The 25,070-nt window shown below is 42.7% G+C and overlaps 1 protein-coding gene across 3 annotated transcripts; it reads left to right on the top strand.

Moving 5' to 3' along the window:
• Positions 1–1,612: 1,612 nt before the first annotated feature.
• ACOD1 (aconitate decarboxylase 1) lies at positions 1,613–24,641 on the top strand. Of its 3 annotated transcripts, XM_045011356.1 has the most exons (6): positions 1,613–1,725; positions 3,968–4,172; positions 16,270–16,431; positions 17,808–17,897; positions 20,450–20,655; positions 22,226–24,641. In XM_045011356.1, exons 2-6 carry the CDS (start codon positions 4,146–4,148, stop codon positions 23,175–23,177), a joined length of 1,437 nt encoding a protein of 478 aa, XP_044867291.1. In that variant the 5' UTR covers positions 1,613–1,725; positions 3,968–4,145; the 3' UTR covers positions 23,178–24,641. The 3 variants fall into 3 exon arrangements, with proteins under 3 accessions (XP_044867291.1, XP_044867300.1, XP_044867284.1); XM_045011365.1 differs by lacking the exons at positions 1,613–1,725; positions 3,968–4,172 and adding an exon at positions 13,376–13,416; XM_045011349.1 differs by lacking the exons at positions 1,613–1,725; positions 3,968–4,172 and adding an exon at positions 13,609–13,702.
• Positions 24,642–25,070: the final 429 nt, after the last annotated feature.

The raw sequence follows: 25,070 nt of genomic DNA, 5'->3' as shown, positions 1-25,070 counted from the left end.
TTTTGTTTTTTTTTTCATGTGCATTAGGAGACATGGGCAAGGCCTAGTAATTTTAGCTATATTAAGAGAGTCACATTGTTAGGTTTTTTATTATATTTTTGACTAGCATGAAAGGTTACTAGTGTCACCCGATCATGGGGTGTATATACCCTGTGACAGGTTGTCACCCCTGGGGTGCAGTTTGGGAGCCATAGGAACCACTCTAACCTCCCAGCTGGACTGGCCTTTCCTACACTGCTCTGTAGGTGACTCACAGCCTTTTCAGGCCCTGTGGTCACCCATCACAACACTGGGTGACACTACAACCCAAATTAAACTAACTGAGTGCCTTACTCAAAGACAGGAAGGAGACAACGACCAATTTCCCAGCTCCTCCACCCTGCACCCTTGCTTGAGTATAAACCCAAAATTGTACCATCTTGCACTGCACAGGGATCTGTACAATGTAAGCTCATAAAGTTCACCCTCCCCTCGATGTGGGAAGGATATGCACCATACGCTTGTGTTAACCAAGCTGAGATTTTTTCCCCAGATACTTCACTTAAAGGCACACTGGTTTAGATAAAGCAAAAACAAGTTTATTAACTACAAAAAGATAGATTTTAAGTGATTATAAGTGATAGCAAACAGGTCAAAGCAGATTACCTAGTAAATAAACAAAAACACAAACTAAGCCTAAATACTAGAAAGACTGGATACGAATTAGCAATTTCTCACCCTGACTTATGATACAAGCAGGCTTGCAGATTCTTAAGGCACAAGCTGCACTGCTCGTTCACCTACTATAATATGATCTTGATTTTCTTCTGTACTCTCTTCCTTTCTGGCAAAATTACATTTTTCTGGCACTGTCCATGAAATCTTCCTTTGGGGATAATTTTAGCAGTATAAACCATAAGCCTCAGTCCTGGGAGGTGTTGAGCATACTCAAATCCCACTGATAGGGTTGAGAGTGCACTGCCCCTTAAAGACTACACATTGCACCAGCAAAAAGTGTTAATGTCTAGGTGCATTTCTAAATGACAAAATAAGAGACAGGGAGGTTGCCCATTTTACTTTTGAAATGTTATAAGGGACTGTCCTGATGTAGAATTTGTCCCAGGATGTTTAGCAATGGGTATAGTTGATATTTATTATAATCATTAAAGTCTGAGAAGGGACTCCTACTGTCTGTGCTGAAGATTGTTTAACTTGCGATTCTCCTGGTAAGAGGGAGACCAATGCTTTTTTAGGACAGTAGGTGGCAGTGTTGTCTCTGTTCCCAAGTGTCAAAGCACTGAACTATCACAGCTCAGAGAAGCCATTTCATGAAATATGCTAGATAGCTAAAGTTCCAGCAATCATAGGTACTTCTGCCCACAAGTAGTGGAAAGATTCACTGGAGTAGCTGTCAACATACCCTCCAAATTCAGAGGGTATATAAATGAACTATATAAATGCTTTTAACCAGTGATACTTATGGTATGTTTTTGCTCCACTATGTAGTGTTTTTGTGTGTTTTTATTATTTGGATGAGAGTAAAAAAGGGATCCTTCAACTTTTAAAAAGGGAAAATATTATAATGCTCTTATTAATTTTATTTTTAATTGTGCTTTTCTTTACTTAAAAAATTAGGACCTTGAACAGCATTAATCATGCTGCTGGCTCCCCTCTCTGGCAACTGGTTAGTTCCAAACTCATATCCCTGGCCTTAAGGTGAAGATCCCTTCTGGAGTCTTTGGGGAGGTAGGAATTAATTCAGGAATCAGTCCAACACACATATGTTACAACACATTTATCAGCATAGATTGAATCACTGCATCCTTAAAAGCAACAGAATTAAATAAGGAAGTTTATCCCTGCTGTAGAATTCTATAGAGTGTTTTTTAAAAAAAAACTATAGAAAGGGTATAATTTATTAAATATATGAATTTTAAAGTAATGTGTATAGACTTCTATTACATGTCTATAAAACACTATTGGTAATGCATCTACTACATATGCTATAGGGTAAAAGCCTGGCATCATTGAAGTTTGCCATTTATTTCAGTAGGGCCAGCATTTCACCCTAGGATTTTCCCATAGGGGAGTTGTACAAAGTTTGGTTGTTTATGAAGATAGCTAAACTGGGAGGAGTGGTAGATACGCTGGAGGGTAGGGATAGGATACAGAGGGACCTAGACAAATTAGAGGATTGGGCCAAAAGAAACCTGATGAGGTTCAACAAGGACAAGTGCAGAGTCCTGCACTTAGGACGGAAGAATCCCGTTCACTGTTACAGACTAGGGACCGAATGGCTAGGAAGCAGTTCTGCAGAAAAGGATCTGGGGATTACAGTGGACAAGAAGCTGGATGTGAGTCGACAGTGTGCCCTTGTTGCCAAGAAGGATAATGGCATTTTGAACTGTATAAGTAGGGGCATTGCCAGCAGATCGAGGGACGTGATCATTCCCCTCTATTCTGGGTGTGTGGCTGGTCCTTTGGGATCAGGAGAACCTTTTATTTGATGAGACTCATTGTAAAGAACCATTCACCTTTAAATCCATTGTTTTTGGGGGGTGATACAAGGACTGGAATACCTAAGGAAACTGCTTTTCTGACTTCTTGTTAGCCAGTGTGGTGAGACAGAAGTTTACTTTTATTGCTGGCTTGGCTCTTATCTTATTGAAAAATAACTGCCAGTTTTGGGATGTAGCTGCCCTATTTCTCGCAGTTTGTCCTGTTTGGTGTTCTCAGTTGTGACCCACAAAGACACGGTTGCAGCAACAAATTTTCTTTTTCTCAAATTACTTGAATGTCCCTGGACAGACCACAATGTACAGTGCCTGTAATGCTTTTATGGTGTTAGGCTGTATATTGTGCATGGAGCTGCTTCTGGCATCTCATTGAGAAAATGTTTATGTTCAATAACTGTTGTTGTCCTCAGTGGGCCAGAACCTAGAGCATATGTTAAAAGACTGACTTCAGCAATGTACCTACTATTGATACTAGTCAGTGTATTTCTTAAGACTAACAAAGAGTTAGGACTTGATTCAAAGAGAGTTAGGCCTAATTAACATTAATTATCTGCACCTTCTTTAGAGAAGATCAAGAAAAGGCCATATACATAGCTGAAACTGGGGAAATAATTTATTATAATCAGGTGCAACAGTTTAACTCAGTAAGATTTTCACAGGATTGGGTTGGAATTTCATGGAATTGTGGTGTCACTTTTTGTTGTCAGTCATTGTTCTCTCAAGGCAAGTCATACTGTTCCATAAACACCATTAAATGGGTTCTCTTGTTAGTCCAACAATGCACTCTTTGGCTCACCTCAAACACACCTCTGTTCCTAAGTGAGAACCAGGTATCCAGTTCATGATATCATCTTAAATCTGCTGAGATTTATTGCTCAGTCCTCTTTGGGCAAGATGCTAAGCACAGAATGTTACAGCCACATCTAGTTCCCATCTCTAAATTAGCACTGGCTATCTCATAGTTAGTGCTAGTTGTAAATTTAAATCCTTTGTGAAAGATGACCTCTTTATACATATGTGCTATTTCTAAAGAGGAAGGAGAAGAACATATCCTGGACTTATTGCACTGACCTCAGTAAACACTTACTGGTATAGGGCCTGGTGATTCTGATATTTGTTTTGAAGAAGTTGGAAATGGGAAACTCAGATGTTGCAAGTAACTTGTAGATTTTGTTTCAGTTGTCTTCAGTTTCACAACTGAGTGAGTAAAAGAGCTACAAGCAGGGGAATTTTCCCTTCAGCATTTTACACGATTTCAAAAGTTAAACATGTCAGGTGGTCCTTTGTGGTGTAATCAGTGCGGGTGCCTCTTTTGCTATTCCCTTCTGCGGTTGTCTGCTTAAGTAGGCTAACTCAGCAGTTTCTCCTTGGCACTACTGTGAAAATGGGAGGCCTGTCTGTGATATGAATTAAAGAATCCAAGGATTTATAGCTGTAAGTTTGTTAACTATAGACTAATACAACTATTTCAGATCATTCACAGAGACTGTACATGAGGAGAAGGCCTAAGTGTGGCAACATTCCTACTCCTACACCATGGCTAAAATGTCCTCGCAAAGCAGTGAGTACTTCTTTCTTTGGCAGCAAGATTTATTAGCCGCTGCCAAAATGCCACTGAAGACCGTCAGCGACTGAAGGACCTGCCGCCAAATGCCGCCCAAGACACTGACATGCCAGGTGAGTGTAACAATTGAAAAGGCGCTCGCCCTGCAGCGGTCCCGATATTTTGGAGTTATCATCTGGTCCCCCTATACGTAGGTGACCTGGGGCAAAGCAAAATCGACTTGTGTATTTTATGCCAAAAGCATATGTAGCAGAGTGCTGGTGCAAGGGCACCTAATTAGCTCCTGCTCAGCCAGCCCCAGTCAGGGGAAATAGATTGGGGCTGGGGAGAAGTCTGGTACCTGGCCTTTAGAACTGGCTGCACCTGCAGGCCTGAGGGTTGAAGGGCTATAAAGGCTGGCTGGCAGCCAGAAGAAGGGGGAATGACCAGGGGAAGGTCAGTCTCCAGGCTGAGGGCAGACTCTGTGTAGGAGAGGAGATTGTCAGGCCTGCAAGCTGTATATAGTATATCACTGGTGGTGGGAGAACATGGTGTAAATAAAGCCACGGGTGCTGCAGAAGGAGAAGCCTCTCTGTGCTTTATTGGGGCAGACAGTGGGCCCCAGGAAGAGGGGCAGGCAGAGGACCCTGTTACAGAATAAGATTCAGGGGCCAGATTCTGCCCTCTATTATCTACATGCAATTCCCACTGACTGTACGTTTTGTAACTGTTAGCATTGTTCAGCCCTAAGTCAGCAGTGGTAAAATGAAGAGTAAGCAGCTTAAGAAAAAAATATATCAGTAGGAGACAAGCAACTATGGGACATGGGCAGCCCAAAGCCTCTGTCTATAACAGGGATCGGCAACCTTTTGCACGCAGCCCATCAGGGGAATCCACTCTTGGGCTGTACGGGGAGACTTTGGCAAACCAGTAAAGTGCTTGAACCACTATGGCTTATTGTTAAAGATGGCCTAGTCAGCAAGCTGTAGATTGGCCATTCAGAAATCTCAGCTTGACCAAGGCAGGAGGGGAGGGGGTGTTTGGATGTCACCGAAAGGGCAGCTTGACCCCGCATCCTTCCTGATAAGAATTGTGTTGAAGTTGCTGACACATGCATTTTAAAAGAGTAGGATATGCCCAAGGAATGTCTATTGAGGTCTCAAGGCTGCAAGTTCTGGAAAAACCTACACCTGGTTATTCAATAATCAGAAGGAGCCTCTTGCTTGATCATTGCAACACATGTCATTCTATTACTAATGTATAAATAAGGGGACTCATTTGGGGACTCTTCGGGTCTGGTCTCTCCCTCTGGATGCATCTTCTGTTCCCCAGCGGCAGACGGGCGGCTGCTGTGTCACTCTAAAGCCACACTCAGCTTTGGTAATTATCAAGGGTTGGGGGTGTTTTACTAATGTTGTTGTGGACGTTTGTAAGTGCTTGAGACTAGTAAAGTTTAGCTTTAAGTGAAAGCACTCTTGTGTTGTCCTGTTTGTGCCAACCATCTATCGGTCGGACGGCCATGTCTCCCCTGATTTATTTTTTGACACCTCCTCGCACAGAGTAAAAGTTACCAAGAACTTTGGGTTGAAAGAACTCCAGGTAACAGGGCCAGGATGGTTTGTTTGTTTGTGGGAAGCAGAGGCCAGCACATCCCTTGGCCCACGCTGCTTCTCGCAGCCTCCATTGGCCTGGAATGGCATACCGTGGCCTGATGGGCAGCATGCCAAAGGTTGCAGATCCCTGGTCTATATTTAGCATGTGACTCATGTCTAGCTGTTGAAAGTTGAAATTAAACTAGTGCAGTTTAATTCACTTGTTTGTTCACTTGTTACCAATTTTCAATCAAAACTGCAGAACTGTTTCCTTTATGTCAGATTCCCTTTGTCAAAGAGGTGAGCCTTGTCAGTCTACAAGTAATTTACTTTTATATAGCACAGTGCCACTTAAGGTTTAAAAGTCCATTTCACATATATGGCTAAATCTGTTCCTGGTATAACTCCACTGAAGTCATTATTTTCAAAGCGCTGAACAATGTATCCTACCAGTGATCTTACAGAAGGAAGGTAAGTTATATCAGAAATCAGTGTGACGAGACCAGTGAAAAAGTTTACCCTGTGCCAGAGGGCCAGCACGAGGCTTATGCTCCACTTAAGTCCCATTTAAACCCTATTTTGAGAGCTTAAGTGGTGTATAGGCCTTGTACAAGCCTCTGCACAGGGGAAAATTCACCCTTTGCCTGAAATGACAGGTGTTTGAAAGTATTGTGTAGTAATATTGCCTTATAGGCTGCAGATTATGATACTTACCTTCCTTTGTAAAATCCTTCTGAGAGTCCATAGAGTTACATTTAGTATACACCCACAGGCTGGGATTCTGTGCTGTGCCACCTGGAGACACAGCACAGAAGATGCAGCTCACCGGGAAGTGGGGCAATGGTGGCTGACACTCTTACACCATCCCAGTTTGGGGCTTTGTTCCCTAGCACAGCGGTGCACAAACGGGGACATGCCCTCAGGGGGGAAAGGTTTTTTGGGGAAGGAGGCCATGAAGAAATATCAGACTTTGGCCCTTTTGAAAAACAAAAGTGATATTTGTATGTTTCACAGCACTTACTAGTGCCCCTTGCCACCCTTACTTCGGCACTGCTGCCTTCAGAGCTGGGCAGCTGGAGAACAGTGGCTGCTGGCCAGGGCATTCGTGTTGTTTGCGGTACGGGAGGATCATATTTTTTAATCCTGCTCCCATCCTGCCCCACAATACCAGCTCCCACATTGTTTGTTGAAATTTTTACCCTGCTCCCACTATTATGGCAGCAGGTCCTGTGGGATCCCAGTCCCAGAGGGGAAAGGCATGACAAATTCTATCAATGATAACGGGGGGCATGACTGGAAAAGTTTGCACACCACTTCCCTAGCATAAATGAGAACAGTCAGGAGTGGCTCTACTTTATGGTCTTCTCCTGCCCAGGGCTTCCTATGGACTAGTCATCCGAGTTCAGTATGAAGAATTCCCCTCATGACCATGGCATGCCCTTGCACTGGAGTCATGAGGAGAGCTGCCCAGTGACTGCACTGGGGAAATTCTCCCCCATGTGGCTGTGAGGTTTTTTATTGTTAGTCAACACCCTTTGTGCTGGCACAGGGGCAGAAAGGGGCCATAGTGGAAGCTAGAATTTCACTTAGATCAGACTCTATCCCAGATGGAAAGAATGAAAATGAGATAAGAGCATGGGGATTAAAAATGTCAAAAGGAAAAGAAAGAAAAGAATGACATACATTTAAGGTTAATGGCCTTTTTATTTAATTCAAGCTCTTACATTTTATTGTATATTCCTGGCAGGAAAATGGGAATTGAAAGAGGAAGAAAAGTGTGGATTGTATTAATTTAATCCTCCTAACATCCCCTTTTTCAGTCTTCTGCAATCATGAATAGCTGACAGAATTTCTTTGTTACCATTTGGCTTGATAATTTTTGACAATTTTTGAAAATGAGGCTGGTCCAGTTAGATGAAGTAGGGTGATGTGATTTGCAAGGTACAATGTTAGGACTGTAAGGAACCCTCATCACATTCAGTGGCCCATGGGCAGGGGCGGCTCTAGCTTTTTTGCCACCCCAAGCATGGCAGGAAGGCTGCCTTTGGCGGCGCGCCTGCAGGAGGTCCCCGGTCCCGTGGATTTGGCGGCGCACCTGTGGGAGGGTTGCCGGTCCCGTGGATTCAGCGTACGCACCACCGAATCCACGGGACCGGCGGACCTCCCGCAGGCAGGCCACCAAAGGCTGCCTGAATGCCGCCCTCACAGGGACCAGCAGAGCGCCCCCCGCAGCTTGCTGCCCCAGGCATGCGCTTGGAGCACTGGTGCCTGGAGCTGCCGCTGCCCATGGGACGGTATGGATGACTGTGGTGTACTCTGGTGTGTTTAGCTGATAACTGTTCTGGCTTTTATTTAGTCTACAGAGGCAGCTGTCATTTTGTAGGGCAGAAGCGATGCACTGCATTACAGAGGGGACATACATTGTTGTGACTTTACATGTATTCATTCTTTTGTTTTGTTGTTTCCCTTTTAGCCAAAAGAAAGTCATGTTGTTCTTTGTATACGGAGAGAAAAAAAAGGCTGTCAATTAATCACAGTTATCTCAAACAATTAACAGAAAACAAATTAACTCAATTAAAAAATTAATCACAATTCATCACAGTTTTAATCACACTGTTAAATAATACTAGAATATCAATTAAAATGTATTATAAATATTTAAGATGTTTTTCTACATTTTCAACTATATTGATTTCAATTACAATACAGAATAAAAAGTGAACAGTGCTCACTTTATATTATTTTTATTACGAAAATAATGTAATAAAGATAAACACTGTAATAAAGATAAACAAAAGGAAGAGTATTTTCAGTTCACCTAATACAAGTACTGTAATGCAATTTCTTTATCATGAAAGTGCAACATACAAATATAGAATGTTTTTATATATATAACTGCACTGAAAAACAAAACAGTGTAAAACTTTAGAGCCTACAAGTCCACTCAGTCCTACTTCTTGTTCCGCCAATTGCTAAGACAAACAAGTTTGTTTACATTTACAGGATATAATACTGCCTGCTTCTTATTTACAATGTCACCTGAAAGTGAGAATAGGTTTTCGCATGGCACTGTTGTAGCCAGGGTTGCAAGGTATTTACACGCCAGATATGCTAAGCATTCATATGCCCCTTCATGCTTCGACTTGTAGATTGCACTATATTTTGTTTATCTTTTTTTACAGTGAAAATATTTTTAATGGTGTAATTAAAATTGTGATTAATTGCGATTAATTTTTTAATCGTTTGGAGCCCTAAAAAAAAATACTAACAAACTATATTCCTTCATCAAACACACTGCTGTTACTTAGAAAAATGCAGTCTCAGATTTTCAACTCACCTTGCACATGACGCATAAGTTAGGACTCCAAGCAAAACTTGCTACACTTTTCTAAGAATCATAGAATCATAGTATCTCAGGGTTGGAAGGGACCTCAGGAGGTCATCTAGTCCAACCCCCTGCTCAAAGCAGGACCAAACCCAACTAAATCATCCCAGCCAGGGCTTTGTCAAGCCTGACCTTAAAAACCTCTAAGGAAGGAGATTCCACTACCTCCCTAGGTAACCCATTCCAGTTCTTCACCACCCTACTAGTGAAAAAGTTTTTCCTAATATCCAACCTAAACCTCCCCCTCTGCAACTTGAGACCATTACTCCTTGTTCTGTCATCTTCTACCACTGAGAACAGTCTAGATCCATCCTCTTTGGAACCCCCTTTCAGGTAGTTGAAAGCAGCTATCAAATCCCCCCTCATTCTTCTCTTCTGCAGACTAAACAATCCCAGTTCCCTCAGCCTCTCCTCATAAGTCATGTGCTCCAGCCCCCTAATCATTTTTGTTGCCCTCCGCTGGACTCTCTCCAATTTATCCACATCCTTCTTGTAGTGTGGGGCCCAAAACTGGACACAGTACTCCAAATGAGTACACCAGTGAGTAGAGGGGAATGATCACATCCCTTGATCTGCTGGAAATGGCCCTACTTATACAACCCAAAATGCCATTAGCCTTCTTGGCAACAAGGGCACACTGTTGACTCATATTCAGCTTTTCGTCCACCGTAACCCCTAGGTCCTTTTCTGCAGAACTGCTGCCCAGCCATTCGGTCCCTAGTCTGTAGCAGTGCATGGGATTCTTCCGTCCTAAGTGCAGGACTCTGCACTTGTCCTTGTTGAACCTCATCATATTTCTTTTGGCCCAATCCTCTAATTTGTCTAGGTCCCTCTGTATCCTATCCCTACCCTCCAGTGTATCAATCACTCCTCCCAGTTTAGTGTCATCTGCAAACTTGCTAAGGGTGCAGTCCACACCATCCTCCAGATCGTTAATGAAGATATTGAATAAAACTGGCCCCAGCACCGACCCTTGGGGCACTCCACTTGATATCGGCTGCCAACTAGACATGGAACCATTGATCACTACCCGTTGAGCCCGACCATCTAGCCAGTTTTCTATCCACCTTACCATCCATTCATCCAGCCCATACTTCTTTAACTTGCTGGCAAGAATACTGTGGGAGACTGTATCAAAAGCTTTGCTAAAGTCCAGAAATAGTACATCCACTGCTTTCCCCTCATCCACAGAGCCGGTTATCTCATCATAGAAGGCAATTAGGTTAGTCAGGCATGACTTGCCCTTGGTGAATCCATGCTGACTGTTCCTGATCACTTTCCCCTCCTTTAAGTGATTCAGGATTGATTCCTTGAGGACCTGTTCCATGATTTTTCCAGGGACTGAGGTGAGACTGACTGGCCTGTAGTTCCCTGGATCTTCCTTCTTCCCTTTTTTAAAGATGGGCACTACATTAGCTTTTTTCCAGTCATCCGGGACCTCCCCCGATCGCCATGATTTTTCAAAGATAATGGCCAATGGCTCTGCAATCTCATCGGCCAACTCCTTTAGCACCCTCGGATGCAGCGCATCCGGCCCCATGGACTTGTGCTCGTCCAGCTTTCCTAAATAGCCCCAAACTACTTCTTTCTCCACAGAGAGCTGGTCACCTCCTCCCCATACCGTGCTGCAGAGTGCAGCTGTCTGGGAGCTGACCTTGTCTGTGAAGACAGAGGCAAAAAAAGCATTGAGTACACTAGCTTTCTCCACATCCTCTGTCACTAGGTTCCCTCCCTCATTCAGCAAGGGGCCCACACTTTCCTTGACTTTCTTCCTGTTGCTAACATACCTAAAGAAACCCTTCTTGTTACTCCTAACATCTCCGGCTAGCTGCAACTCCAAGTGTGATTTGGCCTTCCTGATTTCACACCTGCATGCCTGAACAATACTTTTATACTCCTGCCTGGTTATTTGTCCAATCTTCCACTTCTTGTAAGCTGTTCTTTTGTGTTTAAGACGAGCAAGGATTTCACTGTTAAGCCAAGCTGGTCGCCTGCCATATTTACTTTTCTTCCTACACATCGGGATGGTTTGTTCCTGCAACCTCAATAAGGTTTCTTTGAAATACAGCCATTGTGATGGGGTCTGCTTACCCCGCACTAGCCCAGACAGGGTTAAGCCCATATTATTGACAGCGAAAGTCCCACCTCCCTGGGGAGACTGGGCATGATCCAAATGCTCTAGCAGTATAAAGGGAGGGATCCCAGCTCATTCTGAGCTGGAGGCCGCAGGGGAAGGACTTGTCTGGGAAGCTCCTGCGAAGGGTCAGCCACAGCCCTTGACTGCACTGGGAATCAGAGCTGCTGTGGGCCCACCTGCACCCTGGCGACTGGAGGAGCCATCAGAGGCGACTGGCCCTGCTGACCACAGAAAACCCGACATCTCATGGGAGACCCTAATGCAAACTCTGGTAAGAAGTGACCCAGGGAAGGTGACGGAGTGGTACCTCCCACCCAGGAAAACTCAGTGTATTTTGGTAGGACCCCCTCCCCCCCCGCTGAGACAGTGGCAAGTTGTTATGCCACTGTTAGGGCCCTGGGTTGGGGCCAGGAGGAGTTGGGTGGGTCCGGGCCCCCCTACCAGGGCTGCCACACCTCTTGGTGGGCACCCCAACTTTATAGACTCTGGCCACCAGGCCACACTGCCCTGCCCCAAAGGGCTACTTTATGGACTCTAGCTGCCAGGCCACGCTGCCCTGCACCGAAGGGCTGCTTTACAGACTCCGGCTGTTATGCCATGCTGCCCTGACCCTAGGGGCATGGACCATCACAAATATATTCATCAGTCCTACATGAATGAGCCCAGCAATGGTTCATATACATCAGTCAAGACTCCACTTTAAATTTCCTATACTTTTAATTAGTAGAAATAAGGGTTTTGTTTATGAAAGAGTCTAGTCTTCATTTTGTTCAGAAATTATTTGTAACCATATTTGTTTCAATTAAGTGTCACCATTCAGTATTTTGTTGCTTTTTTTTAATGATTTCTAGTAATTTATAATACTGTGTTATAGCTCAGCATCGTACATTTGTAATGTAATAAAAAGTGTCCTGGGGTATTCACCTTAATTACTTTATAAAACCTTTTTAACTTGCAATGCCACATCATATCAAGTACCCCATATAAAACAAATTGTATTCCACTGTGGTTCAGATTTTCTGACTCCACTTGAAGCAAGGATGGTCTGAAAACTTCTGCTTCATAAACTGTAATAACACTGGACATTATAACGAATACTGCAGTAAATAAATGCCACACACGGACATTATAATGAATGCTGCAGTAAATAAATGCTGCAGTCAAGTGGTGGATCCCCAATGGCTGGAAGCCACTGGACAAGATTTGCAGGAGGACAAGGTGCCAGCAGCCATCCTCTTTCACTTGTATTGAACCAGCCAGTGCAGACTAGAAAGTCAGCAAGCCTGGTAGGTTTGGCCAGGGCAGCCAAGAGATGCCTTTATTTAAGCCATCTTCTGAACAGCCTTGACTAGCAGGACACCTGTAGAAACTTGGAGGCCCCTACCCAGGTTGAACCTATGAAGGGGGTGATGTCAGGAATGGTCTAGTTAATACTTAAATGCCTTAAATGCAGGGGACTGGACTAGAGGACCTACTGAGGTCCCTTCCAATCCTATACCTCTATGAATCTATGGAATGAACAATGCCTGCCCTTACCTGGGGAGAGGAATCCTTGTCTGGGGTGCAGCAGCCCACTTGGGTGCAAGGGGGTAATACCCATCCCCACTGCACTCACTGTGATGACTCAATCTGCAAAAGGGTAGTTTAAATGCAAACAGCTGTCTTAATCCAACATTCTGGTTGAGCTTCTAATTGCACAAAGCTCAGAGTACTAAGTTACATAAAGTACAAAGACAGAGGAATATAGTAGGACAAAACATTACAGGATTATGTAAGTTATGACTGTGCCACACACAGGACCTGATTCTCCTCTCACATGTTTGACAGTAATGTAACTGCACTACTTTCAAGTTGAGTTACTCATGATTTATGCTGGTGGAAGTGATGTCAGGATAAGGCCGACACACATTAACTGACATCTGCCATGGGCTCCAAGTGTAAATTACCACAGTTTATACTCTTATGCCCATATAACAATGTAACATATGCCAATTTGCACATGACGTATGAACTTGCCCCACACAGTGCTGTAACCAGGAGTCTCAGCAATTTATGGTGTGGAGGAAGTTAGTCAAGGAAGGCTGGAGGTTATGAAAGAGGGAAATTTCTGGGTAGAGAAGGAAGGGGGTGGGTCATGGTGACAAGTACAGAAACCCAGAGCTGCTTATATAGAGAGAGAGCTTCCTACTAGCTTCCCCATTGCCATTCCTTTGATAGCTTCACTCCAGGGACTAGTTGTCATCCATTGCAACATGTGGGCAAAGGTATTGCTTTGTTTTTCTGCATTTTAAGTCTGTGTCTTCATTTTAACCTTTTGTATCTTTACTGTACATTCTTCAGTAGGCTGTTGTGGGGCCTGTAGTTCATCTGCTTTTGGTTTCTTATGTTCTTTAACAAAGAAAAGAAAAGAAAAGAAAAGAAAAGAAAAGAAAAGATGGAGAAAATCACACCGATTTGATACACAAAAGTGTATTCCTTCTTTGTTCCATCAATATATTAGCCAGAATGAATCCTGTTATTCCGAGACATGGATTTCTGAAAAGACCGTGGGTAAGAGGAGTTGCGGCTGTTGAGGGATTTTGCTTTGTTGGTGTATTGGGGAATTCTGCTCAACTGAATGATTTAATCATTGTGATGTGAATTAGACCCATCTTGGAAAACAAGGAACCCAAATCAGAACTATTTTTTGCAGAATTATATTTCACCTTTCCTTTTTAAAGTATTTTTAGTGACCATAACTCTTGGGGAAGGTACCAGGTTGGGGAAGGTACCAGCCCCAGTGAATGAAGTATGCTATTTATTCTCAAAACATCAGGTCCCCACAAACAGCAGCAATGGAAGCCCATCCACAACACCCTCACAATATCAGTCCTTTTCTGGGAAGAACACCTTACGGGTTGAAAAGTGTCTGTGCATTTTATCACTGGCCTTTTCTACTAAGACCGACCAACAGGGTCTCAGTTCCTACCAACTGTCATGATGGTTTCTGTGATACAGACAATTGGCCTCCAAGATCTGGACTGATACCACCAAACTAGTTTCACATCTATCTGGTAGTTATAGCCTCCGTTGCCAGAGTATCTGAGTACCTCACTGTCTTTAATGCATTTATCGTCACAACACCCTTGTGAGGTAAGGAAGTGCTATTCATCCCAATTTAAAGATGGGGAACTGAAGCACAGAGAGACTAAGGCCCAGATTTTTAAAGGTATTGAGATGTTGCTCTGCTCAGCATTACAAGGTCCGAGTGACTTAGGGTCTGTCTATACTGCAGCCAGCATTGTAAATTCTAATTCAGGCAGCCATGAGTGCACTAGCTTCCATTGCACTCTATCTGTGGCAGTGTAGGCAGCTGGGTATAGGAGGAACCACGAAGAGCATCTGTGCCTCCAATAAAGTGCATTTTTTCAGAACTATTGATCCTGCTATGAAAAGTATACATCGTAATGTGAGAATTTCTGTCTGAAGTACTGAAATAGCATTGAGATGCTTTTGATCAAGTGGCTCATGATGGGCAGCTGCACCTCCATGCCAAGACCTCCTGTATCACCCGAGGTTCTACCCTCACCCCCAATCCAAGTTAACACTGGGGGGAGATTGTGAAGCGTCACTGATTTCAGTGCCAACAATAACTGGATGAAGCCAATCTCTGCTTGGGACGTTGAAGGAAATGCAAACAACTCCTACCTCTCCCAGTGCTAGAACCAGATTAACACCTGAATTAAGACTGAAATTAAACCTGGGCAAGATAGAGATGATGGGCTGGAAGCTCCACTCTGCTTATGCAGTGCAAAGTGAACTTAGACACCCCAGAGAAACCCTTTGGAGAATTCACTAGGTGTAGGGAGAACCTCCAGCTGGTATAAAGCAGGCAGAGGGGGCTTTGCTGTCTCCTGCACAGGCTCCACCACCCACTAATGACACTTCCTCCACCAAAGCTGCATTGTCTGGCATAAATGGAGGAGGGGCCATGTTGTGGGCAGGAGAGGTGTTGTTGGCTGAGGGCAGGTAAGGTGTAGGTCAAAGGGGAAAAAGGGTCAGGTGAGGAGATATGCTGGAGTGAGGTACTATTGCACCTGATTCTCTGTTAAAGTTACTCCCCCTGCAGCCTAAAGTTATGCCAAGGTAGGACAGAGCAAAATCAGGATGCTGACATCAGATCCCTGTCAGCCCCCCACAGTCTGTCCTGCACCTGAGCTTTGCTTGGGCACAGGGGAGAAGTGAACCAATTTCTGGGATGGAGGGGGGAACCAGCCAACATCATAATCTCACCCTCAACTGAAAGGTCTGCCCTAAAGATGGCACGCAGGCTTACAGACTCTCTGTTCTTAGATGCACAAAGACCAACAACTACTAGAAAATTCTCCTTCCATCTAAAGTTGGCCAAGCAACTATGTTTTAGTTTGACAGATCCAGACTTGACCACAATGATTTATGCAATCACAACTGGTTCTCTTAACCACTATGGTGCACTGAGAATGAAAGCAGGGGCCTCATCTCCTCAAGGATTACATTTCTATTTCTTCTGCATAACTTCCTCACAATAAAACACATCACCTAATAAAAATAACTAACTAAAGGATATGAAAGGGACAAGGTGGGTGAAGTAATATCTTTTATTTGGCCAACTTCTGTTGGTGGAAGAGATGAGCTTTTGAGCTCCACAGAGCTCCGCAAAACTTTCACAAACAGAAGTTGATCTAATAAAAGATATTAACTCCCCCAACCTTGTCTCTATTATCCTGGGACATACATGCCTACAGCAACACTGCAAACATACATTGAAGTTTGACAATGAGCGAAAGAAGGGAGCAAGAGTGGGTGTTGGAAGGAGATGGAGAAAGAGAAATAAATACATTCTCATATGCTCACTGGAAAAGAGGGGAAGTGAATCAAAGCTCAGCTAACTTAAACCTTTGGTTGACTTTATGTAATTTGTGTAAGTCAGTCATCTACACAGTGATGGAGGCAATATAAATTACTGGTGAGTAAAGCCAGAACATTAAAAGTGCCATATTTTAGACTTGAAAGAATAAAAACAAAACAATTTAGTAGAAATAAAATGTTGGAGATTTTTAATGTTTTCTTTTAAATTAAGACCTCTATTTTTTCCCCAGACCGTCACTGAAAATGTTGCTAATGTTATCCATGGTTTGAATGCGAGCCACCTGACAGATCTAGTCATTCAGAGAAGCAAACGGATGATCCTGGATACTCTGGGAGTGGGGCTGCTGGGTACCAGCACGGAGGTCTTCCACAAAGTTATACAATACAGTAAAGTAAGATGCTTGAACTTCACATTATAGAAAAGTTGTGGCTAAAAGAAAATTGAGGAAAAAGTAAATTTAAGATATTAAGGAAAAATTCCCAGTGGTGAGCTCTATTAGATGGTGGTAGAGAAGCTCCATTGCTTGAGTTACTTAAACTTATGCTGGACAAAGCACTAGAAAGTATGCTATATGGTAAATCTCTGCACAGCAAGAAGAGCATAGACTAGATAACCTACCAGGTCCTTTCTCTCACATCTGAGATAGCAAAACAAACGATATTAAGAAGACTGTTCTAAAATGTTATAATGCACAGGATACAGGACTATTAAATACACAACATGGTTAAAGTCATTTCTATTACATAATATTCTGCTGTATAGAAACTTTGGCTCTGGTTCCCCTCCAATCTCCTTTCACTTACACAAGGGAAACTCTGCACTTCACTTCCTAGCATAAATGAGAGGTGGTTCGGACCTATCGTTTTATTTTAGAAGACCCTGGTGGGTTAGGATTGTGTTCCAGAAGTTTGTGTGCAGAAAGGACCTTCCCAAGCTGACTGGCGCTTAGCTGCCTCTCTGGCACTTTGTCCTTTCCTTGAATCCCATGGAGGTCTCTCTGGTGGTTCAGGGATCCATGTAGGGGGAGGGACAGGGGCTTGATGGGCCAAGGGTGGTGCAAGTTGTCCAGAAGCAGGAGGCCACACATTGTTCACCCCAGCATCCAGGGGAGATTGCAAGGAAAAGCCTGAGTCTCTCATTTTTCCCAGAGACTCTTTGCATGGGGGAATGTCTTTCAAGGGGATGGGGAAAGACCATGGGAGTTGTGGGCAGTGGAGCTTGATGGAGGAAATACCAATGACTAGAGACACTATGGAGGCACAGAATTTACATACTGATGGCCCTAGCCTCCTGCTGATCCCCTGAGATCTACAGGGTAGAGGGGTCGGTCCCACTGTTTAGTTTGCAGGACAGCAAACTTTCTCACCACATCTCCTGATTGAACACTGTAGTGGAGTCAATGAGGCAATGTTCTTGGGGCTTTTCTCTCCCATGAGAGGGTGCAAATTCAGTCCCAAAAGGTCAGATTCTGATATTAGTTACAGCAGCATGGATGCAGATTAACTACATTACTAAAACTAACTCCATTACCAAAAAAACCTCTTATCTTCAAGGAAATTACTCTGCGTGTACCCTAGTGTTACTGTGATCAAAATCTGGCCCTGTTTCTGCACCCTTTGGTTATTCTGATTATTCCACGGATTTAATCTCAACAGCTGGTAAAGATAATTGCCTTGTAAATAATGAAAACAGTAAAAGTGAGGCACAATGTATTGTCTTATGCTTGAGTTCAGTATTTTGCAGTAAATGATATCAAATTACTCCCAGATCTACCGTTCAGATGCATCCAGCACGGTTTGGGGTCACTCGGATTTCAGACTTCCTCCTCTGTATGCAGCTTTTGTGAACGGAGTAGCTGTAAGAAACATCTTCTTTCTCTATTCTACATCTGCTTTTATATGCTATATGCAGTGATATTTTACATTTATTTTCACTACGTTTGTTAATTTACTTCATCCTTGTGGCTGATGCCAGATTTACAGCCACTGTAAAACTCCCCTAGACTGTCCTACCAATGTGCCTCAACTTTATTCTAGGGACCAATTTTTAAGGGTGAAATAAGATACCTCTTTGTCCATCTTATGACACTTGTATTGTGGTAGTATGTAGGGACCATAATCAAAGGTGAGGACCCCATTGTGCTAGGCACTGTACTTACATGTCACACACAAAAAATCTAGCTCCCATTGATTTCAATGAGATCCAGATTTCACAGATAGCAGGCAATAATATAGAAATATATTATACACACACACACAGAATCATAGCAAGCACAAATATATACAAGAAAATATTCTAATCTTTAGTCACACATGTTGAGAAAAACTATATATTTTGTACATACTTCATTTTATAAATAAGTAATGATTGGTTCCTCAGAAATTTAGCCCAAATTCAGGCCCAATCTGATGTTAATGGCATTTCACTTATACCAGATTTGAATTAGACCTATTTTGAATTATGCAAAACTAGTGAAGGTGCCAATCTGGGGAAATGGTATATTAGGAATGCCCAAACTAGTGTGACAATGAGGTCATAAGTCAAATCAGACCTCTCATTTGAAATGGAGGAAAAATTATTTTTGAAATGACACTTAGCATCCCTAATGGTCTAGAAGGTATTCAAGTCTGACAGTGAATACATTCAGAATGTCCAAATCCTATATATGATAATTCCTTCATTCATCAAGGTCATAGGTCAAACATAAGACCTCACTGAACATCAAAGGAAAATTGCTTTACCAGTAGCATAAGGCATAACCTTCAGCTCCCATTAGGACAGGATGTTTTCATAGCTGACCTCAAAACTCTTCAGGGCAGGAACAGTGTCTACTTCTGTTTGTACAGCATGTAACCCAACAAGGACCTGACAGGCTCTCTGTGTTACCATAATGATAGGGGGCACTGGTAGTGACCCCTGTATTTGGATTGCCTGACATATTCCATTATAAAAGATTCTTGCCACCTTTCTTGAGATGGGCTAATACAGCCTTTGTCTGCAGCAGGCCTTTGGAATGTGGCAAGGTAACAGCCCGCAAGCAAGAAAAGTGTCTCTTGTCCCTTAAATTCCATCTAGGTTTTGCTGAGATATAAATTATTAAAAACATCCTTTCTATGTGTGGCTGAAGTTCCTGAGGGAAAACTTTGGCAGACTGCCAGAATAACAACTGATGACACAAACATTCTAAAGTACAGGACTCATGTTGCTGCTAAAGCAGCAGCAGCACAAACTGTACCTGGGAACACCTGTGAGCTGCCAGGGCAGCTGGAGTGGGGTTGAGGAACCAGGCCAGACTGCGTTGGACCCTCCCCAGCCCCAGATGCCCCATGTAGGCAGCACATGACCCTACGGGCCCAGTGGCCCATCCTAACTCTGGGTTAACAGCCTTCTCCTGATACCAGCTGTTGCTCAAGTGGTTGAAATCTGTTGTGAGGGGCTGAAATCCCACTGATGATACAAGTTGGGGAGGCTGCTACAGTTACACATAACAGGTTTTTTTTTACCTTTTCCCAAAACCTAAGCAATTGCATAGCAAAAGCTACACTGTTTAGAATGCAAAGCTAAGCATTCGTGAGCTAGGAGATGCCAGATTTACAGTTGCCCATGCCATTTTAATTCTAGCCTTTGTTCATAAACATGATACAGTCTTTCAGTGCATGGTCACGTACTATTCTGCTACCGGAACTCTGCCTCCTTCAGTGCACAGAATGAATTCACAAGGGACAGAAATAGGATTGCACAGGCAACTGTAAATCTGACATTTCCTAACTTTCAAGTGTTTTGAAACGGAAATAATATTATTTTGGTATGTAATATAAATATTACATAAATAATGTCTGCATTCATAAGCCTACTTCTGTTGTCACTTAGGGCTGATCTACACTAGAAACATTTTACCAGCATAGCTATGTCAGTTAGGGTTGTGAGTTTTTATAGATATACCAGTATGAGCTCTAGTGTGCAGGCAGTTATATGTGGAGCCCATCCCTATACCGATATAGCTTATTTCACTTCCTGAACCAAAATAAGCTATGCCAGTATAAGTAATTTATAACTATGCCCTCACAAAGATTTTTTTTTCTGCTTAAATTATACCCGTATATTTAAACCGGCAAAGCTTTCTAGAGTAGACAAGCCTTTAGAGTTATATTGCTTTAAAGCTGGTGAAATCAAGCCCCCTTCTTCACAAAGTATAATTATATTATAATATTCTCATTTTTCATTATCATTTTTGTGCATAGCTCAATAAAAAGAAAGCATAAGTAAAAATAAATTGTCCTGAAAGAAAATTAAATTCTTCAATGTTTATTTATATTTAGTTAAAATCTTTTCATTTGGGATTAGTTGATCTTGTCAAGGCAGACAGTGAATCTCTGATTACAAATCGAGGCCTCTCTCTTTCCCACAAGGTTCACTCAATGGATTTTGATGATACATGGCATCCAGCCACACACCCATCTGGGGCTGTGCTTCCTGCTCTGCTTGCTCTATCAGAAGTCCTGCCTCAAAAGCAAAAATTCTCTGGCCTTGACCTGCTCTTAGCTTTCAATGTTGGGATTGAAGTACAAGGCAGATTGATGCGCTTTTCCAACGAAGCCAGCTATGTTCCAAAAAGGTACGTAAAGGATATTTGATATATAGTATTTGGGTTAAATGGAGATGCTGTATTTATTTATTTTTTAATATAATTAAGATTAAGAGGTGAAAGCAATGCTCATTTCCAATCTCCAATTACTCTATCAAAAACCTCTCCTGAACTGCCTTTTTGTGACACTTCTGTCAAAGTCTGAATAAATTAATTTATTTCATAGCTAGAGCCAACTGGTCACTATCATCTTTTCCACTTCAGGATTCAGAGTCATGAAAGTTGCAGAGCTAATCTCATTTTCTATGCGGTTCCATCCAGAAATTCAAAAAAACAAGAACTGAAGCCAATCTTTAAAAACAAAACAAAACAAAACCACTCTTTTGTAATGTTTGCCTTTTAGAAGCACAATAAATGGCATTGTATTTTTAGTGTGGGGGCACTGTTTACTGTGCAGTCAGTGTGACATTTGAAAAGACTCCATTAGCCTTCATATTGATTCAAAATAGTGAAAAAAGAACGATGCTAGGGGGAAAAATCTCAGTCTGTCAGTTTTAATCGGACATGGGAATGCATCTGATCAGGTCTTAATATGCAAACAGAAGACCATCGCTTGCTCCCACAAATGAGGATTCATCTCTCCCTAGGACAAACCTTGGGCTCAGTATAATCCCAGAGTAAACAGGCTATAGACTGAAGATGGCCTCAAAGCTGTTCAGGAACAAAAAATTCCCTTCCACGAGGATGTACGCTTTGCTGTTGCTACCACAGCTTTAGAGTTCTCTTGCTGCTCTGCTGCTCACTACACATGGAGTAGGGGAGTTAGCGGTGTATGATAAAGCAGTCACAAAGGGCCACATTCATGCAGGTGCTTAGGTGTTGGCCCTATGCGCTGGGCTGTTGATATTCTGGACATAGATGGACACACTTTTTTGTGAGAGATCCAAGCCTGTAGGCATGTTCTGAGAATGCCGACAGAATTGGATCCCATTGGCAAGATTGGATGGGGGGACAGACCTGGTTTGAGAAGTCTGCTTCAGGGCCTTGAGGCTTCTGCTTGCACTAGAGCTCCATAAAGCTAATTAGCTGTTGGTGGTGTCAGGACTTAGTTGGCTTTTCACATGCCTGCCAGTGGAAATTCAGATGCCTGCAAAGTCAGTTGGCATCTGAGCAGAGGTTTTTTTGAGAATGCCAGTGGTCCTCAATTTTGGTTAGATGCCTAAAGAGGCAGCTAGCCACCTCAGTACCTTGGTGAATCTAGTCCAAAGCCATTAAGTCTGCCCTAAAGACTTTGTGTTCTTCCGCCCCACAACAGAACTGCACTCCTCCCACTGTGTTTGAAGGTTCTGAAGAGCTTTGCCTCTGCATTAATAATAATACACAGCATTTTTGTTCAATGTCTAGGCAAAATAGGAGCTTCTCTGGAGTTAGACTTCCGGACTGGACGCTGAGCTTTTAAATATATGTTGATTTATGGTCTGGTCCAACTCTTACTGATGTTAGTGGGAGTTGGGTGAGGCGCTTACAGTGAGTTATTTCCTAAAATTCATGTCTCTCCGTCTGAAATCTGGTAACGAAGAGCTGTTTTTTGTTTTCTCAGGTTTCATCCACCATCTGTGGTTGGTACCATAGGGAGTGCGGCAGCTACTGCTAAATTGTTAGCACTTGATCAGTTTAAATGTAAAGCAGCTTTGGCTGTTGCTGCTTCTTATGCAGGTGCCCCAATGGCCAATGCAGCAACACAAACCAAACCCCTCCACATTGGCAATGCAGCTAGGCATGGTCTGGAAGCAACTTGCTTAGCGTCACTGGGCCTTCAAGGAAACAAACAGATCTTGGACATGGAGTCAGGGTTGGGTGCCTTTTATACAGACTATGCCCCCCGGTTTCTGCCAACTTTACAATCTTATTCCTGGCTCTTGGATCAACAAGATGTGGCCATCAAGCGCTTTCCTGCTCATCTTGGAACACACTGGGTGGCAGATGCAGTCTCTTCACTGAGGAGGTACCTTGTGGAGAGTGATGACTCAGTCCCCATTAGTAGAATTAAGAGAATTGTTGTCAAAGTCCCAGATGTTAGATACGTGAACAGACCTTTCCCTAACTCTGAACATGAAGCCCGGCATTCTTTCCAGTTTGCTGCATGCACTGCTCTGCTGGATGGCAGTATCTCCATTCAGTCATTCAGGGATCAGAACATTTCTAGGCCAGCGTTAAAGGAGCTGCTCAGCAAAACCAAGCTAGAGCATCCTGCCGATAACAAGCCTAGCTTTGATAACCTTTATTGTGAGGTGAATGTCACTCTTCAGGATGGCAAGGTGTTTAGTGAACGCTGCGATACATTCTATGGACACTGGAGGAAACCCTTGAGTACAGAAGATCTGAAGAAAAAGTTTCACTCCAATGCTTCCAGCGTGCTCTCAGTGGAAGCTACAGAAGGCATTATAGAGACTGTGGATAATTTAGAAAAAGTAGAAGACTGTTTTGTGTTAAGTGCATTTCTAAAAGGGACACAGTCAACCAAAGTACTTTCAAAAATGTGCTTACCTTGAAAAATAATTGACATTTATTGACATATATCCTCATAGTTACTCCTATGTGCTTAAAACAAATCAGGAATAGCGAACTCCTATCATATTGCACTCCTGTAACATAAGCAGCATTTTAAGTCCAGTATTGTGGCCCTAGTTACAAAGATTGTGTCTTGCTGTGGCTGTGCCTTGCCACGGGCTGGAAGGAAGATCCTGTGCTAGCAGTGTCCCCCTTGATTATCCTTATGCCATTAGTAGAAAAGTGTTGTCTGCAGGCTCCACAAAGTACCACTGCTGCTGTGGGATTCCTGCTACCAAGTTCTCTGCTATCCTGGTGCCAGAAACAAAAGCCTCTTCCTAAATATCTTGCTTCTATTAGAGGATTGGTAGTGCAGACCTGAATTTTGGAGGGATAGGGCAGTCACTTCTCCTGGGAGGGCAGCAGTTGACAGAAGGCCAGGTAGAGAATAAGCAATTTATAGCTAAAATATATAAAAATTCTATCTATGCCAAAAAAAAAAAAGACACCAAAGTTTTGCTTGGTATTCTCCAAGAAACATCACAATTTCCCCATCAAACCTGGTCTTGTATAAGCCAGGTTGACAATCACATCAAAGGTAAACAATAAGATACCCCTTTAGTTTCCATATTTGGCTGCTCTAAAAACATAAGGACTCACTCTTGACAATCTGTTTCTTACTGTAGCCGAAAATTACACTCCTGTTTCGCAGTTGTGTGGCACTGGCTCTTTGTAACTCTGAGGTTGCTTTCTCTATACTTTCCCTAACATCAGTCAAGTCACATTCCTCCAGCCACAGTGTAACTGACCAGACTTGTTAAGGAATGTATCCTTAGGATGCTTCCCTTGTCATTACACAAGACTTGCATCATTGACAGGGACTTACAGGAAAGTTTTAGAGGGGGTTTTCACTTTTAAAAGGACACAATCAAGATTTAAATATTTTTAAATTAACGTAACACTGCTACTAATACATCCTTGCACATTTTACACTGAAGTCTATCAAATCAGATTTGTCTTTCTCCCGTATAGAAATGTATATTTTAAGTCAGTAATCGTGACAATGCAGGCAGATGGATAATATCTTGGTTCATGTGCTTAATGGAGCTTGTGCTTTACTGTAGAAGTCATGAGCACCGTTTATTTTCTGCTTTAAGGGACTAATTTGCATATTTGAGAATCTAAAAATAGGCATCTAGAGCCATATTTAGGCACCTGTAATAGCATTTGAGTCTAGATTGCATATTTAGATATCTACATTTTAAAATCAGCCTAGTTTAGGAGAAATGTTTGATACGCTCTTCACGTTACTGTTACATCTTGAAAAGGTGTGGATGTTAATGTGTCTGTAGTAATACAACTTTTAAAATCTGTAACTATTTGTATGATTTTACTAAATCTAATAACATTTTCTATGATGTTTCAATTTTGTATATGAGCTATTTCTTCATGGGGCAGATCTCTTCCACCCCTCAACCACTTTCATATCCAGCCTGCACTGATCACTCACAATGTTATGCCTTTTGGAATTAAAGCCTGTGTTTAAGTAGATTTTGTTATGGTAGACAGAGGCCTTTCAGCATAGCTACCACCAAATTAGAATCTAATCACTTACTATACTGAAAGAATGACTAGCTTCAGTGTATCTACAGTCAGCTCAGCTCAGCTAGATGAGTGACTTCTGCAGGAAACCAAATGGCTGTTAGAGCGCACATCACTAGTTACATAAGCCTGGATCCACAAAGGGACTTAGGCATTGCAACACTGAGTGTTGTGGCACCTTTTAGGCACCTAGAAAAAAAATCACAGGAACACCACAGTGATCCACAAAGCCCAAGATGGGCACCTAAGCTCCCTGTACAATGAATCGAGGGAGAGGGGAACCTTAGAATGCG

Source organism: Mauremys mutica, chromosome 1, assembly GCF_020497125.1.
Source record: "Mauremys mutica isolate MM-2020 ecotype Southern chromosome 1, ASM2049712v1, whole genome shotgun sequence".
Classification (NCBI taxonomy): Eukaryota; Metazoa; Chordata; order Testudines; family Geoemydidae; genus Mauremys; species Mauremys mutica.
This window is presented reverse-complemented; position numbering and strand designations above follow the sequence as displayed.

Coding starts and splice junctions, on each gene's coding strand:
- ACOD1 (XM_045011349.1), top strand. CDS start 13,658: ATGAATCCTGTTATTCCGAGACATGGATTTCTGAAAAGACCGTGG. Junction 17,898..20,449: donor CTTTTGTGAACGGAGTAGCT/GTAAGAAACATC, acceptor CTTTCCCACAAG/GTTCACTCAATGGATTTTGA. Junction 20,656..22,225: donor GCCAGCTATGTTCCAAAAAG/GTACGTAAAGGA, acceptor TTGTTTTCTCAG/GTTTCATCCACCATCTGTGG.